The sequence below is a fragment of the Pithys albifrons genome, chromosome 6 (assembly GCF_047495875.1).
Source record: "Pithys albifrons albifrons isolate INPA30051 chromosome 6, PitAlb_v1, whole genome shotgun sequence".
Lineage (NCBI taxonomy): Eukaryota > Metazoa > Chordata > Aves > Passeriformes > Thamnophilidae > Pithys > Pithys albifrons.
This window is the reverse complement of record NC_092463.1, coordinates 56,504,508-56,522,169: the sequence shown is the minus strand read 5'-3', so window position 1 is coordinate 56,522,169 and position 17,662 is coordinate 56,504,508. Positions and strand designations below refer to the sequence as shown.

Below are 17,662 nucleotides of genomic sequence, written 5' to 3'. Positions count from 1 at the left end.
GCTCCAAGCATTATTAATCACTGCATTAATGTGTTGGAACTTCTGCTTTCACCAATTAGTAGTTTCTCCTGCTTCCCATAGTAAGAATAAAAGCTGCTCAAAGCTGTCATTGTATTCCAGAAAAGAGAGTTGCATAATTACTAATTATCTATCAGTGAGTCATATTTGTTACAGAGCAGGGAAAGCTCCTGCACTGAAGGAAAGCACTAAGGTAATACTGAGGAGAAAAGCATTTATAAATATCCTGCAAGTGGAAACGGGGTTAAATTTAGTTGGAGAAGGCAGAGCAGCAGCTCAGTTTGGTTACACAACCTTTCACTCAGAGTCATCTGCAGGCAGAAAGGAGGACAGAGCTGTCTGAAGCTCTGAAAAATACTCGAGAAGAGAGGAAGAAAACCTAGAATTTAAAGTGAAAAGTGAGACCTGTCAACTTTCCCTTCTAAATTTATGATGGTACAGCAGATACTGAAAATAACAGCAGACAATCCTATCAGCTCCACTGGAGCTTTTTTACCTTTTGTAGAGATTTGCTCAAACACACAGTGAATGTCTCCAGGCTACACAAAAACTGCACACACTTCAGCACAAAGAGACTGGCAAACAACAATACACCTAAAGCAATTCACTTGCATTTCTCCAGAGCAGGAATTCTTTGGTGACTGTTCTGCATTTCTATTTGAAGTCTGCTCAGCAGATTGGGAAATACCTAAAATATTACGGCAAGTTTTACTTCCCAGCTTGGTGCAGGAGGCTCCTCAGAACCAAGTTACCTTTATAAAACCTGTTCTTTGTTTCTGAACAATGTAGGAGGCAATGCTGTACTACAAAGAAAGGGCAAAACATTCAACAGCACAAGACATAAGGGACAACATCTTAAAACTTTTTTGTTCTTGCTTCCACTCTTGAACTTTTGAAACCAACAGAAACATCTATATTTGGTAGTTTTAGTCTTAAAGGAAAGGTTATGCTTAAAGCTGGCAGACCTCAAACCACAGCTTACAGATCATGGATGATCTCTAGAACTGTGCTCTTGATAAAAGGAGGAAGAATCTGTGAAATCTGAATATTCCAAGAAATTAAGGTTAAAATCCAAAAAAAACCAAGGCATTTTGGTACTACCTTTCCCCCCCTCATCACAAAATGTAGATGTCATAAATAACTGCAGTTGCTTGTGATTCCTTGAAATATTAATCCCAAAGCTACTGCACAACCACAGTACTCTTTTAAGCCATATGAGAAAGCAGATGGTTCATGCTATTTAGGTAAATTTGAAACTAATGCTACAAATGAACAAGCAAAGACAGCAAAGAGGAAAGTAGCTCACACACAAAAGTCACCATGACCAGGCAAACCTCACCATGTGTTTTGATATCACCCCATAAAGGTTTGGAGTAGGGGGGGTAGGTTGTGGTTTATTTTTTGTTTTGTGCTTATGAAGGTTTTTGTTTTGTTTTGTTTTGTTTTTTTTGTTAAATGCAGAATTGGTCATTAACTTGATTTTCAAAGTTTCTCACAAAGGAAAGGGCAGGTTCACATATACTGAGATGCCATTTACACTATACAGTTATTTTCCACAAATTAGACTAAACACATAAAAAGATACAAGGAACACTGTAACAACACTTTCAAGGGATTTGTTTATTTTTGGTTTACAAACAAAGGCACCCAATATTTCTGTTTATGTCTTATAAAAGGTCACAGATTTAGCATTTGTTTCCAAACATCTGTTCCTACAGCAGAGAAAAACATTACAGGAAAATGCAATTTTTTTTCCTGGTCCCAAATTTAAATACCAGTAACAGTGAAGTGATAATGTTGTTTCAGTCAGCTCTTATTAACCAACCGATAATCCTCTTGTAACTTGCAAATCGAAACAGTGAATTGAGCTTCTTGTACCAAAATATAGTTCCAGTATATTTTTGACCAACATCCATTATGTGCAAATACCGTGTGAGGAACTGCAAGAGGACAAGGCTCTGATATGGAAAAACCCCAGTAGGTTCAGGTAGAATTTCACAGCCTGACCACAGGAAGTGACAAAATGAGTGTAATAAATGTGATGCTGAATCTACTGTCAGCTAAAGAGGATGAGTGATGGATTTGTGTGAGATACCAACAGGGCACAGAACAGTCTCCAAAGAGGGGAAAAATGGGTTTCTAAATTGGCAAATATTTAAAGAGTAGAGGTTAAATATACATATGTTTAAAGTAATCCTTCTCTTTGTTATTTATTCAAAAGACTAGATTTCTAAGCAGTGCTTTGGACCAGAAATAAGCAGTTCATTGGCTTCATAGTTCTCAGTCTTAACAAATCAACATTGAAAGTATAACATTATAAGGATTATAGTTATAAACAACCAAAATTCATAAGTGAATTGTTTCACCGAATAACTTTGAGAATATGATGGATTTGTCTTTTGCAAACTTCAGCCACATGCCAACATGGGACAAGGAGTGTCACTGGACAGTAGGCACCTCTGAGAAAGGTCTATAATTCAGGAATGCTTAAGCATACTTTCAGGTCTAGTGGGATACTTGGGGAGTAACTAAAAATGTAATACACCTCATGTATTTGTTAAAGTGTAACATCTTCAAGCACAGAAGCCTTAATTTATTTTCAGCCACAGTCAGAGGTCTCTCACACAAGGTGTGGTCCTGGACCATTCAGGCTTTTCACCACTAGCTTTATATATACACAGGTCATTTTAAAAAGGAAGTACAGCTCAGCTACTTACTACAGAATATTTAGCTTCAACAAGGAAGCCATTATCTTTTCAAAATGAGATATACACCTGCAGGAAAGGTGCTCTCTTTAAAGTAAGAGTTTTCAGAAAAATAGCAAAATAAGTTCTTTATATATTTAATTCAAATAGGACAAAAAACTACCAAGGGCAAGTATAATGTAGTTCTTGTATAATTAAGTCATTATTTGCCTTTCCAGGCAGATTCAAGAACAAATTCATCAGTATAAATTGATTTTAATGAACAAACACTGGGCAAGGGTGCTGGTCAGCACATCAATTAGAGGAACACTGCAGTGTTCTCAAACTGAATGCTGTGCAACCAAAATTTAAAGGGATCTTCATGTATTGCCTTGGATTAAAGGGACAAGGTTTCAATCTTTTCTTACAACTTGCCATTTTTACAGATGTTTTCCCTACTGAAACAAAGTAACATGCAGAAAACCCCCAGATTTCTTCAGATTTAAACCTGATTGTTTAAGTTAAAAGACCAATGGAAGAACTGTTAACATTTACTGATTTTGAAGCAAGGTGCATCTTGCTCTGCTTGCCCAGTAAAATGAGGTTTTATTAGAGCAGGGATGAGAAAGTGTGCTTGAGCATTGGTGTTGGCCATGCATCAAATTTCGTAGCTCAAAGATTTAAAAAAATTGTTAATTCATAAAGTACTTGCTAACATTGCTTACGACTTAAAAACAGGTATATCTCTCAATGAAACTCTATAGTTTGTCCAGCTACTATTACCAGTAATATAAATAGCAACTTAGCCTAATAAATTCCTTTCCATTCTATTTACCCTTTGAAGTCAGAAGTGTAACAATCAAGTGCTGCCTCTGTTTTCCCAATAAAAAAATCATTTAAAAGAGGTCAGTCAATGACTTTATTTGCCCCCCTCAGGATTACATTTCCTTTTATCTGCACAATGATGGAATCAATTCTGCTTTCAGAGAAGCAAACTGGTCATGCCAACAAAAATGCAAGTTGAGCACAGCCAATTTCAAGCACAGAACTGAATCACCAAGTGCCTTCTGAGGCCCAGATTGTACAAAAGGCCTTTCAGGAAACAAAGAAGGTTTGTTCATTTTTTAATTTCTTTTTTGTTTTGAAGCAAAGGAGGCACCATTGCTGCATCCCTACTTTGACGGGAAGGGAAGAAGTGGCAAAACAAAGAAATTACAAAAGTCTTCAATTTTTATTTCAGGAGATCCACCATCATTTATACACTTTCGCGACTTGCAAAACCCTTTTGTACTTTAGGAGAATTTAAAATAAATAGGTCTACAGCAACTAGTATCTATTATGTCAATATTTATAATCTTAAGGTGGAGTAAAACTTAAAAGGAAAAAAACAATCATGTTAAGGCAGATTTCAATCAAACACGTTCCAAATTGCACAGTTATGTTGGTCAGTGGTCTAATATGTTTCCCCCAGGTCAAAGAGTTAAAAGTTATCTAAATGCTTGTCTAATGCCAATTCACCCTGGCACTTGACCATTTTATTTTCTCTGTTTCTAGGAAGGTACACAACTAACATTACATAAACCATACTGTTTATTTCGCACTCCAATTAAAGATGAAATTATGCTTTTACGAAATGTGAGATGACTACATGTTACAGGTTTTGTGCAGTTAGACCACCATATGCATAGATGTCCTAATGCTCAACTCTCTTTTTCAGTATCTCATAGTACTGGAGGCTCTGAAGTAGGAGAGGAACTTGTAACACAGACTGACCACAAAGTACCAGATGTTTCTTGCCATCTGTGACCTCGCAATGAAGATGCGCCAGATCAGGATCACCAGGATTGTGTTGAAGCCATAGCGGATGTTCCTTAACCTGGGGATAAACAAAAGGAATAATTAAGAGCCAAGGTATCAAGACTCAGAGGAAAGAAAGGACAGTAAAAATTAACTTCTAATGTAGCATTTGTTCATCTGTTCATATCAAGATACCTTATGAGTGGTATTACATGAGTGATGAAAGTGGTGAATAAGTAAAGGACCAAACGGGGAAGGCTCTTCCCTGCTGGCAAGTGGAATGGGAACTAAGGAACAGAGCCAGCCCTGGAGCTAAACACAGGTACTTCTGCTTCACAGCTGCCTGACAGAAACCTCTTAAAGCCAAGGTCACACACATGGTAACTTACCCCAAAAACCAGGAAACATTTAACAACGTGAACTTCCCTCCTCCCCACCACGTATTTAAAACTTCATATACATATAGAAGTAACTCCAAGTGCTGTTGACAACACCAAAAACCCCACCACAGCCCAGCAAAAACGCATTGGATTTTCCAGACATATTTAGAGCCACAGAGCCCGGCACCTTCACTGCAATTTTAACCTCCTTCCTTCTCAGGAAACTATATTTAAAGATCAGAAGAAACTAAGTGACCTTCTAGGGCAACTGTGATTTTCAGCAGTCTTCTCACATGTAGAGATGAAAGCTCAAGACAAACAGCAACCAAAATTTGCTCAGATTGCTTAGAAACAGAGCAATCTCTTTGGCTCAGTAGATCACAACTATTTGTAACTTAAAGGCAGATCTTTTTAAGGAAACACTGCCCTTGTTTTACAGGTAGGCTGGGCTCCTTTACATACGTTATTTTTAGAAAAAAAACAGTTTAAATTTCTGTGTTATAAAAGCAAAGCCCACTTTTCTATTTGAGGAACAAACCTACTCAATAGTGCCCTAGAGAAGCACACTTCCTAGGCTGCCAAAGCTGGTTAATACCGAAGTGGTGGACTCTGCAAGTTCAAATTAGTTACAGTTAAGAGCTACATGGTAACAAAAGAGATCGAATTAACACCTCAGAGTAAGAGTAAACATATATTAGAATCCAAACCTCTTGCAGAACAATCTACTTATAAGAGAGCTGGAGGCAACCAGATGCTGCTCCAATATAAGATTATTTCTCATGTTATTTTTGATATTGTCCTAGTTACAGGGGCTGGGACCAGTTTATCACTATGTGGGTATAACCAAAACTGGGTGTTCTACACCCTCTGTCATTTCTGGTGAACTGTTAACAATGGATCCTTTGCAGCAGCTGCCCAGGGCATACCTACCCCTCAGGCCACAAGCTGGGAGTTAAAGGTGTTTCTGTTTTCACACCAGTGACTCAGCTGTGACAGCTCCCTCTGGGGAGGCACCAGCACCTTCACACCCAGCCTGAGGGGTCATGTCTGCTCATGGGCCACTGGGGACTGGCACAATGGGCAGCTGCAATGACCTAGACCATCAAAGATTCCCAAAATATTCCATGACTCACAGCATTATATCACCCATTGTGAAACTCCCTGCCCTTGGGGAGGTACTGGGCATTCCCACCTGCACCCAAGGATATACAATCCAAGGGGTTTGGGCCTTTTGGTACCACTTGTCAGATGCAGAGAGAAGAGAATCTCAACAGGACTGAGACTGCTCTCTCGACAAGACTGCGACCATCATTCTCACCAATAGGTTTCTATTCCTTTCACTCTGCACTCAGGGGGCCCATGTGGGACTCAGCACAGGGGCTGACAAACACCACTCTGTTCATGCCCCACGGTGTTGGGTTATACATCTGTTCTTCTGTGGGTTAAAACCAATTTTCATCTGTATCATTGTATTTATTGTAATCTTTTCAACAAATTTTAACTCTGACTTGTAATTTCTCTTGAGTTGGGTTCATTCCTCCCAACTTTAAACCAGCATAGATATGATCCTTTGTACAAAGAATAGCAACTATATGGTAACCCCTATGCACTTTTTAACAGGATCTAAATTAAGTAAAAAAAAAAAATCAGAAGAGGATGCTTCTTGAACCATTTTCATTGTTATCACAGAGATTGTCTTTCAAAAGTGTATTTGTGACTTTAAGATATCCCAAACCACTCTACAACTGCAAATCCTTGTCTTTTGAATGACAACACAAGTCATGACCTAGATTGTTTCTCCTTGCACCATCAGGAGAGCAGACATGATGTAGTATTGCAGAATAAGAGTAACGACTTTTATTTCACTCTTAAAAGAGACAAGTCAGAAATTCTACAGCTGTCTTTATAAATCAGCCAAGAACAAAACAAAGGCAAGTTTACTAGTAAAATTCTTGACAGTAACAATGCATTCAGATTGGAGGAATTGAGCCATAGAGAAAAGGCCAAAGGAAGGCATCTTAGAGGACCAACCTCCAAGCGTCCTGCTCTGAAATGGAGAGTCCCTGCCTGTTTACTCACCAGCTTCAAAAGATCACATTCCCAGAAGATATTAACAATTGTTCTATGAAACCTCCTTAACAAGCCATTCTGACCTTGTGTAACTGTGCACCTTTCTACCTTCCAGAAGATACTTGGGTAGAATCAGAAACCTGCATTACACTTTACACACCAGTGATCAGAGCTACAACCATAACCCCAGACTAACATTGGAATTGTTAATACTGAGAGCAACTCAGGAGCAACTATTAGAACTTCTTTAGTAAGTGTTTCAGACCACTGGACTGGAACAGAAGAATTGTTGGGGACCAACAGGTGCTATAAAGAACTATTAAGTCATAACATGGAAAAGCAAAACTGGATAAAGACAGGAAGACACAGAAAATATGAAGAGAGGAAAAAAAAATTATACTTACTTATTCAGGTGTTTCCTAGCTGCAGGGAGACCTGACATTTCCTCATTCAGCACATATTTCTTCATTCCCATGCAGTAATTTTCCATGTACTCTGCCCAGTGTAGTTGTCGAACATCAAAATTAAACGTCTGCATAAAATAAAAGCTTTCACTGTTAGTTGCCTGAAAATTCACCTGTTACATAATTTAAAGGAAAATAAATAATTTTATTCCTGATAATTCCAATTTGTCTTTGATGCAAGGTTATCCTATCCTTAATCCTAAGAATGATCCAGATTTAGATCCCATTTCTGACTCAACCATCAGCTTCCTACATCATCTCTTCCAAAGTTCAACCATTTCATGCCTTATTTTCCCTCCTCAGCAGTACCTTTCTTCCCTCCACTTCCAAGTGAACTGATTTACAACTTCAACTGTAAGGGATTTCGCCCTAAAAATAACTGTTTCCTATTATGTTGTTTACTTTTCAGCAACAAAATAATTCTATTATGCTATAGAATAAGGCCTGCTCTGAGCCAAGTCCACTGTTTGATAAATGCAGGGTTCTTTCAGCTGTGCTTGGAGTTACACAGTTAAAGTTTAAAGACAACCACGTGAGTGTCTTCCTCAGGAGAGGAAGTAACCGTGGTAAATTCACAACTCAAGTTTTTTATTGATGTATTGGCAGGCACGTTATAAGGGATGATGAAAAACTAAACCCTGTAAGCTGTAAGTTCTGAAGACAATGGTTTACAGTGAGTCTTTGTAATAAGCATTGTTTGCAAGTTAAAGGTCATGTGCAGCTCTGGTTCTGATATAAAACACTGAACAGACTTCTAGTACTGTTACTGGAATCTCTCAAACTTTATTTTTCATAACATATCATAGCAAGAACGTAAAAGTAATGACAGTCTCAGTTATTATTTCCAATAGTTTCTTGCCATATGCACATCTTACTGAAAATTCAGCTGTTTGAAAATACTAACAGTCCAAAGCTCTGGGGTTTTGTTTTTCAAACTTAGCCTGAACTCAAGTTGCTAGGAAGAGGGAAGAGGACAGGAAGGGATGGAAATACCTTTCACACAAGAATGACCAAAAGCTACTGTATTTTCTACTTTTGGCAGTGTATTTAGAAATCTGGCAGCTTCTCTTCAACATAACCATAGAACTGATTTTGGGAAATGCTTCAACAGGAAAGACATCTTAAGAATGACAAAACTGTTCCAATGCAAAAGGGAATTAGAGCTTTTAGAAGTGCAGCTGATTATTTTTATTCTGCTGAATATTAACCAACAAAGCCACAACAGAAGGCAAGTTTAAACTTAGTTGGGGTGCCTGAGACACTGTGGGGGGAGAAGGTAGAGAATGCTGCGAGTAAAGTTAAGCCTGGGAAGAAGGAAGTGGTATAGGAAGATGTTTTAAGATTTGGATTTATTTCTCATTACCCTACTCTGACTTGATTGTTAATAAATTAAACTAATTTCCCCAAGCTGAGTGTGTTTTGGCCATGACAGTAATGGGTGAGGGATCTCTCCTTGCCCTTATCTCGACCCACAAGCCTTTCATTACATTTTCTCTCCCCTGCTCAGCTGAGGAAGTGAGTGAAAGAGCAGCTTTGGTGGACACCTGTTGTCCAGACAGTGCCAGCCCACCACACAGTTTTTAGTCTGAGATTAGTTTTTCCTTCTCCCAAACACCAGTTTTCCTTACTCCTCGACAGACTGTCATCCTGCTTGTTTCACTCCTCCCCTGCATGGGCCAGTTTCAGTCACATAGCAAGAGTGTCCTTTAGAAAGAAGTGGGAACATACAATTTTCTGAACACAAGTGGCTCTACAGCCAAAGCAGGAAAAAGGTATATGAAACTTGTTACTGCTTTAAAAACAAGCAAATCAGTCCCTCAGGACATACCTCCTTTTCATCAGAAAAGAGACAGTGGTCAAGAAGCAAAGCCTTGTATATTTGTGATGCAGAGAGTAAGGTACCCACCACTTGGCTGATATGGGCAACACCAGAGCACATGGCCAGGCCACTCCAGAGACAATCCACTTTTTTATCAGGCCCTCATCTCTGATCGTGTCCCTGATCCAGCTTGCAACACAGCCCTGACACATCTGAAAGTATCACATAGGAATCTCCCAGCGCCCAGTTTGTGCTAGGTTGGCTCCACATGCCAGTAAGCAGCATTGCCAGGTCAAGTCCTTATTCAGTCTTCAGTTAATAAGCTTGTATTTCCCTCAGTCTCCACGCCCACATCACACTTGCCTTTTTGTCTTCGGGGTTCAGCTGGTTTATTAGCATAGTCACATTCTCATTATTCCAGGTCCAAGAATGGCTTGTAAAGTACTCTAACAACATCATGGCCTTATGAAGACGTGTTATTGTTTTCATCATCCTACAGTCCAAGGCATGGAATGGACAGATGACAGGGGTAAAGATTAGTTCAAACAAGCACAACAGACAGTAAGATTGTAAGATTTTTACCCTCCAACCCTGTATCTCCACGTTAACATACCCCATCTTGCTCTGTACCTAAAGCACATTATATTAGGTCAATAGGATATTTCTGCATAGTATTGAAGTGAACTTTGGCTGTCTGATCTTCATATAAAACTGGAAATTATCAGACAGATCTTTTTTCCTCATCCTACTTCCCAGTGCAACAGTAAGTTATACCACCTCTTCTTTTCTGTTAGGGGAAAAAATATGTTGTCTTCTGTTGGTAACAGCTTAGGACACAGAGATGGAACACTTTTCAGCACACTGGAATATCTAGTTGCACTGAACAAGCTGACTTGAGGAAACTCAAATTGTGCAGTGCAGAACATCTGTGCAAGACAACTTTAAACAAGGCAGGAAGTTTCCCTGATTTTCCTGTCTACTGTGCAAGACCAGATCTCTGCAACAGAAGAAAATTGTTTTATTATGGTCACTAAGAGATCAAAGCTTAAAATCATCAGCAGCAAAGGGCAGAAAAATATTTAAGGGCACAGACAGATCACAGCAGGTCCTGTATGCTATGTGACCATTCTATGCTACTTCAAAACATGCAGAAATATCTTCCATCATCCCTTATGGTGCAGAGAAAGCAACTCTACAAAACCATCACTTGGAGTACAGAGAAATTATTACATAAGGATCAATTTGGGCAAGCTTTCCTTTGATCATACCATCTGAAGTTGACCCAAAAATGTGAGTAGTCTCTCAGATGCAAACCTTCCATATTTATGACAAGAAAATTGTTTCAAGTGACACAGTGCTAGAGATGGCCACTCAGTTTTGGTAAGTACTGACTAGTACCACATGACCTAATGCTATGAAATTCCTGCTTCAGGTGCTCAAGGTATTTCCATCTTGCAGAAATGGAAAACTGCTTCCAATTTGATCCTTATGGTAGGACACACTGAGCATTTTAAGCACAGAGAGATACGTGGGGAGGCAAAGAAAGCAGAACCCAGCAACAACAGGAAATTGCTTTCCCAAGGTAAATTTTGTTCAATACAGTTCATAGAAGCAACAATAAACCAAGTGATTTTTCTCTGAAAGCTGCCTTGATGCACTCATACTTGTAGAGGGGTATAGTACATTGTCCCAGAAACTCTTCTAAAGAAAGTATTTTGTATCACATTAGTGTCCCCTACTGTCACTAGTGGCTGGCATCTCAGTATCTAAGGGAGTATTAAAATTTCCTCTTTTTCTTCTCATGGAATGAAGCAAGACAAATCACAAAGACCACTGAAAAATTATTGTATTTCTAAAGCACAAGAATCACAAATATTTTTCCTTAAGCCCCACAGGAATTGATCTACACAGTAATTCAGAACTGTATTCAAACTGTAATCAGCTGATTTTAACAGACATCTCTTCAAACATCTGCTTAGAGTTGCACCAGTTGGGCAAGGTGGCAACAGCGAACCAGAGTTCCTCTGATGCAAAAACAATTAGGAATACAGAATCTGCATCCAAAACATACCCTGTGCTATCAAGACTAAACTGAACTTCAAAAAAAAAAGTATGCTAAGTCCAAAAGTTAAGAAAATTACTTGAAACTTGGAAAGCAAAGATCTCACTGGTCAGAAAGACTCACAGCAAAAAGGCCTGGAAAAAAATAGTGCCAAATATTTTTGCAGAAGTCTGTCCACTGACAGTCTTAAAATCATTTAACTTGACTTGCCCTTTTGAACCTTCTCAGTTTGTCTTTTTATGCTAAGGTGGAAGAGCAGCTGAATTTTAAAGTGCTTCAACCACTGCAGCTGAGGAAAACTTGTGCCCCTGCAAAATACTAAGTGCAGATGAATATCTGGTTATGTAAGTGTACATTTGGAGCCTGCTATTGGCCCCTGACATTGCTTTTCACGCTTTTCTATAAACGAAAACTAAACTGAATTTAAACCAATGCAAAGACTAACCTGTAGCTTAGCTAAGCTGATAACAAAAAAAAACAAAAAAAAGTTTTTCTACCTCAGCTGCAGATTTTTAACTCAGGAAGCAAAAAATTGTTTTTTCTTTGTAGGGTTAGTGTCTTTCTGTATCAGCCAAAAGAATCAAATGTCTCCACATTCTCTCAATTACAGAGTTGGTAGAAGAGGACTAATTTTGTCTGTGAGAGTTTGATAGTTTGTACTAAATCCACATGAAACTACACTTTTCTTTGAGGAGGAAAGAAAGCAGGCTGGGGACAGCCCCTCATTCAGAGATGTCAGCAATGGGTGTTGTTTAGCAGACACTCTGACAGACTAAGTTTTGTAACTTCAGTGGCATCATATTCCTCCTGCAAATGGGAACACAACTCAAAACAAGCATCAACACACATAATGGAACTTTATCCCTCAGCCTGAAGTTTTGAAGGGTAGTTATTCCAAAGACAGCCATTGGATACAAGTTATAAATATCAATACCATGTACAACCAGTCACTATAACATCAAGCACTGCGTCACAACTTCTTCACAAGCTGAAGGCAGAAAAAAGTCAGACCTGCTGACCATCTCAGGGATCTGAACATTGGCAGCCAGTCAGGGTGACTTTACCTGGATTCTAAGGAGAATTTTGTCTCTCCTAGGCAGTCCTTACTGCCACCAACGCAAAATACATTACAACAGTTTCAGAAGCACGTCAGAGGAGTTAAAAGTTTAAGCAAGTTAATTCAATTATCATAAGTTAGGTGGGCTTGTTTCTACACCACACAACTGAAAGTGACCTGGCTTAAGGTTACAACTGTATTTTGAAAGAGTCTTACAACCTACTTCCTCCAGGCTAAAACCACCCCTGAGGCCAAGTACAGACTGATCCTTCTGTAGCTCTGCAGGCTGCCAATCTGCAAGTCTCTGCCGAAGCATTACAGACAGTTAACTATTTTATTTTTTTTTAAAGACTCCTCTAAAAAACATAGAACAAACTTTTAAGATCTGCCTTCAGATTTTCATCTGGCTGTAAATTTTGAAGTGTAAGCCCAACCACTGAATTCTCATTTTTCTAGCAGCTCTGTGTTCCTTTCAGTAAATAATTTAAGCACCTCCAAGAGGAATAAAAGTATTGATCTATGCAACAAGAGCCTGCTCTTTACTCATTTCTGGTTTGTAAGACAGTAACTTATGTGAGCATTGCTTCAAGTTTTAAGAAGCTGTAAATTGAAATGACAGATATGAAAGTATGTCCTTTACACCTCCCTACATACATCAGCCACACCTTCCCTTTAGCTTCACAGGCAGTGGCAGAAGAATTGTTAGAGAAATCCCTGAACCACAACTTTAAATATTTCATGCCACATCTTGTTCTTTCAGAGTAACTGGAAAGATCTCCTGGGTGTGTATTTTTAAAGTCTTTAATATTTCAAATATATCAAATTGTTTTTAAATAACATGGGGGTTTTGTGCTAAGCACTATGTAAAGTCACATGAGCCAACTATGCCTTATGTTAAAGAAAATTAGGCAACTAATAAGCTTAGCTATGCAATATATGGCAAGAGACTGGCAACACTACATTTAAACTCAGATGCTAAGGATTATCACCACTATTTATGCAACTGTTACAATCCTGTCACAGTTTCAAGTACTCAGTATAAAATATTAAATTTCATTATTGAAATCTTTGTTGTACATGTTCTTTCTATACAAATTTGGAAGAAACTTTATATGCATTATTTCTTCTCTTACCTGTTAATATTATCAGAGAATCGTTAAATTCAAGAACCTTCCACTAGATGCAAAAACAGCAAAAAGATTTCCATCTCATAAAAACATTGCTTCCACAAGTGAGGTGTAAAAGAACTATTTCATATTGCAGAGAGATTACGACAGAAAACCCCAAATGTTAAGATTTTTTAAAAATGATTATTACTAATATAATCATGCAGTTCTGAAGAATCACAGGCCTGACTTAATTCTTTTACTTGTTAAAAAATTTAATTCAGTTGCAGTACAACACCTGGTGGTATGACAACAGCGCAGTTAAACTACATTTTTACTACACTGCTCAAGTTTTTCTGCTAAATCTTGATAGAAAAGGTCACATTTTAAGTTAAGTCAGCCCTTCTTCACTTCTTCACTCAGAACAGCATTATACTGAGCCCAAGAATATCCCATAATGTTTCCATCTCTGTAGAAGTTTCTGCTACCTGGTCATTAACCATTCTGTCAACTGACAGGACAACCACAGCAACAACAGCACAACCTTCCAGCTTATCAGTTAAAGCAGCTTTCAAAATACTTTCAGCCAGAAAACTAGAAAAAAGTACAAGAGTTAAGAATTGTCTCAAATTTCTTCCGTTATGAAATGAGTTCCATAGGATTTAACACTGAACATCTTACTTGCAACTAGATATATTTATTTGCTCCTACTGTTCCTATTGCAGGCTCCTATTTAAAAAAAAAAAAAAAGAAGAGTACTATATAATGAAAGCTGTCTCCCAATAAGTGGGCTGGGTATCCAACTTAAAAGCTGTTACTGAACAACAGCTTGGTTCAGCTCAATCTCCCATCTTTTTTGTGAACTGGAAATCTTGTGCATGGTAGGAAACTTATATTAAACTATTTTGGAATATTCATATCAGTAAAAATGTATTTTCTCTTAAGTATTAATGTCACCAACTGTACTACTAGTGATGAAAGTTCTAAATTCCATCTTTGGATATCAGGTAAGAAACTTCAGGAAAAGCAACAAGATTCACCATTCTCAGTTATAAGATTGCTGAGAATGTTCTAACTAAGTCTTATTCTAGTCCCACTGGTCAAATACTTAAAAGACCTTCAAAGCCTGACAAGATTCTGGCGGCACTCCCTCACAACCATTTGAAGGCATTTACACTACAAATGTTTTAGGGAGCAATGAAGCCTTCACATGTCAGGGAATTTCTATCAATTTTAATTAAGAATAGCTTAAAAAATGCAAGAGAAATTAGGAACCTTTATGTACAAGACCTTCTTAAGAGCTGAAGATCTGACAACATTCAGTGTGGGAAGATTACTGTGCAGGCACAGCCACCTGCCACTACTGTTGCTCCAAGTATTAAACTGTTGAGTAGGCTTGGAACAACAGAACCCACGGCAGTTCAGAAGTTTTCTCCTACAAAGGACTTACACATTTTCCTTTTACTGATCCAGTGCTAAGTGTTTTACAGAGCTTTTAGTCTCCTTGTAAGATAAACCTAGGCTAGAGGACAGCAAATGAACCCTCACTTGTGTTAAGTCACCACCATGGGGATTCTACAGTCTGAAGACAAATACTTTTGAGAACATAAGCATTGAGTTAAGGTATAAAGGCTTGGCAAATCTGAAACAAGTTGAAGTGATATCTTATATTCATTCTACATAATTTAGTTTAGCCTATTTAGCAGAGATATGCCATTTTCACCACTTTAGTTAGCCAAGTACTGGTGTAAATATTATAAACTAAACGGAATGTTCAGATGATACAAACCAACATATCAGATTAAGTTGTATCATCTACACGAATAATCTGCAATTAAAAACTCTGTCTCCCATTCCATTTCCAGTTTATAAAAGCAACAACAATCTTAATGCAAGGCACTTCCTAGAGCTTAATGACTGACTAGGACTCTGATCAGAGATGGATTAGATGGATGGATGGGCCAGTCATTAATCTCTTCAAAATGCAGCCACTGGATTGTTATTGCTCATACTTAGTAAATCAAGATAGTGCCCAGGCCATGTCTTCATTGCAAGTCTCCACCACCTCACAGGCAAGAGAGTTTCAGCCCTGTCCTTCTTACCATGGTTTCTGACCTGCCAGTCTCAGCAAAGCATCATGGAAAAATGCAAACACTCTGTGAAGTACACAATGAACCTGACACACGAGGGGGCTGGTTACGAACTTAAAGTCAGGTATCCATACTGCATTGTCTAATGGATTTATCGTGAAATTCAAAATTAGGCATTTATCTGTAGGAAAAAATAAGGAGCAACATATTTTTATTATTTATTATTCAAGAACAAACATCACTTGCTATATATCCTTTAATTCTGTTTAGTCAAATCCCTAACCTATACAACAAAACCCATTCTCGTTTTTGCTAGGAAGTTCAAAGTCTCTTTGAATTCAAGGACCTGTTGTCAGGAGAAAAAGGTTGAGTTTTAGTCACAAAACACTCAGGGAAAGAAAAAAAAAATCAACATGCATCATAGTGTAAGCATAGCTTTGTTTAAAAGTCAGAGGAACACACAAGACAGAGCCAGTCACCATTACCTTGGGCTTCTTCCAGTAATCCTGAGGTAGGTATCATACAGGAATGCTGGGGCCTTATGGCTTACAGCAATCCAGTAATGATATAAAAGGTGATTGGAAGTTAGATTTACATTGGGCCGTCTGAAGGCCTGTTCGAGAGGATTCCTCTTGAAAGTAGAAATTACATGGTATTCTGAGAAAGAAAAGTTGCATAACAGCTTTGATAATAACCATGTAAAATGGAATGGTTTTCAAAGTGCATTACAGTGTACAGTATCATTAAATAACCACCCTAACTCTTCCATAATTCACAGAAAACAAAACAGACGTAGGCTCTTAACCCAAAATACTGTTGAACTGGTTCTTATTATAATCAAGGGGTCTTTTATGCCTTCATCTTTAGTATTGTATGTTATTGTAGTTTCTCTCTTCCTCTTCCCTACCTTAGAAGTTGTTAGTTTCAAACACTGACAAGAAGCTCAGTTTATAAAGCATGTAAAGCTATTTAAATAGTCCTCTATATTTCACAAAGAAGGCTATTCCAATCTCGTGTGAAGAATTAAAAAACAGACTGAGGACTCTGCAAGCATCTGAAAAGCATTTTAAATGGCATTTTTAAACTTATCCAAATTTAAGCATTAAGAAAAAAGCAATTAGGATGGGACTCCATGTGAAAATCCTGATGACACCTGTAAATTCAGTACATGACAGAGATGCAGGATCAGTGTCTTCAAAGTTATGTGGAAATTTGCTTCTCTCTTAAATCTTATAACTTTATGCTGTTGCTACAGAGAGTGCTTAAAGACCCTGCTTCAAACTGGGATATAAGTCAACAATTTTCCAAGTTTGGTGAAAGCAATAATGTTTGTAACTTCAGATGCATATCAAATGGTTAAAAGCAAGTAAAAAGTGTGCAAAAAGTAGGAAAGAGAAATAAACTAGATAAAAGTATTGAAGTTAACAGAATGAAAAAAACCAATCTGAGCTTAAGAACTCTATTTCTAAGAAACTGAGAACTAATAAACAGTTTTCCTATGCCAGCCAGCTTGTATTGCTACTCATCACCAAAGGTATTAGAAAAAGCATTTGGCATGCGGGTTACGCTCTAGCCAGGATAGCTAAGAGTTGAGAATAGGTAGCCATAACTTCCTTAGAGATCACTTTTCTCTGTACATGAGCAGTTGAAGTGTCACAGAGCTCTCTTAAGATTAAAAAAAGCCACCTCAACCAAAAATTAACTTAAGCCAACACAAAGAGCTACACAAGGGTAAAACTATTACTATACCTCTCAATTATGCAGATGTACAAACCATTTAATTGTGGGCTGTTTATCCACATGTATTTAGTAAGGTTGGCATTGCACCCAACATCGCTCCTGCTCCTCTGAGCAACGGTCTTCTCCACACACTGCCCACACCCCACAGTTTAGGTCATGGCAGCATCAAAGAGCACAATTAGTACTCCCATAATTTAAGTTAGAATGGAATAATAAAAAAAACCAACACAAAATGAAATTGTGATAATGCTGCAAGGGAAGAGGGAGGAGAGAATTAACAATGGAAGGTAATGAAAACGTACTGTACACTGCAGAATTGAGAGGTATGGCTATAATACCAGTTTCAACAATGAAAACTCAATTTGATCTACTGAT

The 17,662-nt window shown here is 38.1% G+C and overlaps 1 protein-coding gene across 6 annotated transcripts in view; it reads right to left on the bottom strand.

Annotated features, from left to right (window-relative positions):
* Positions 1-1,618: 1,618 nt before the first annotated feature.
* Positions 1,619-17,662, bottom strand: part of FAR1 (fatty acyl-CoA reductase 1) — a 38,201-nt gene continuing 22,157 nt past the window's right edge. For 5 of the 6 annotated variants that reach the window (XM_071559006.1, XM_071559011.1, XM_071559008.1 and 2 more), the window contains exons 9-12: positions 16,033-16,204; positions 9,596-9,725; positions 7,354-7,481; positions 1,619-4,578 (exon numbers count right to left, since the gene is read on the bottom strand). In XM_071559006.1, coding sequence (XP_071415107.1) covers positions 4,416-4,578; positions 7,354-7,481; positions 9,596-9,725; positions 16,033-16,204 — 593 coding nt within the window. In that variant the 3' untranslated portion in view covers positions 1,619-4,415. Of the gene's footprint in view, positions 4,579-7,353; positions 7,482-9,595; positions 9,726-15,559; positions 15,729-16,032; positions 16,205-17,662 lie in introns of all 6 variants that reach the window. The other variant, XM_071559007.1, reaches the window with a different exon arrangement.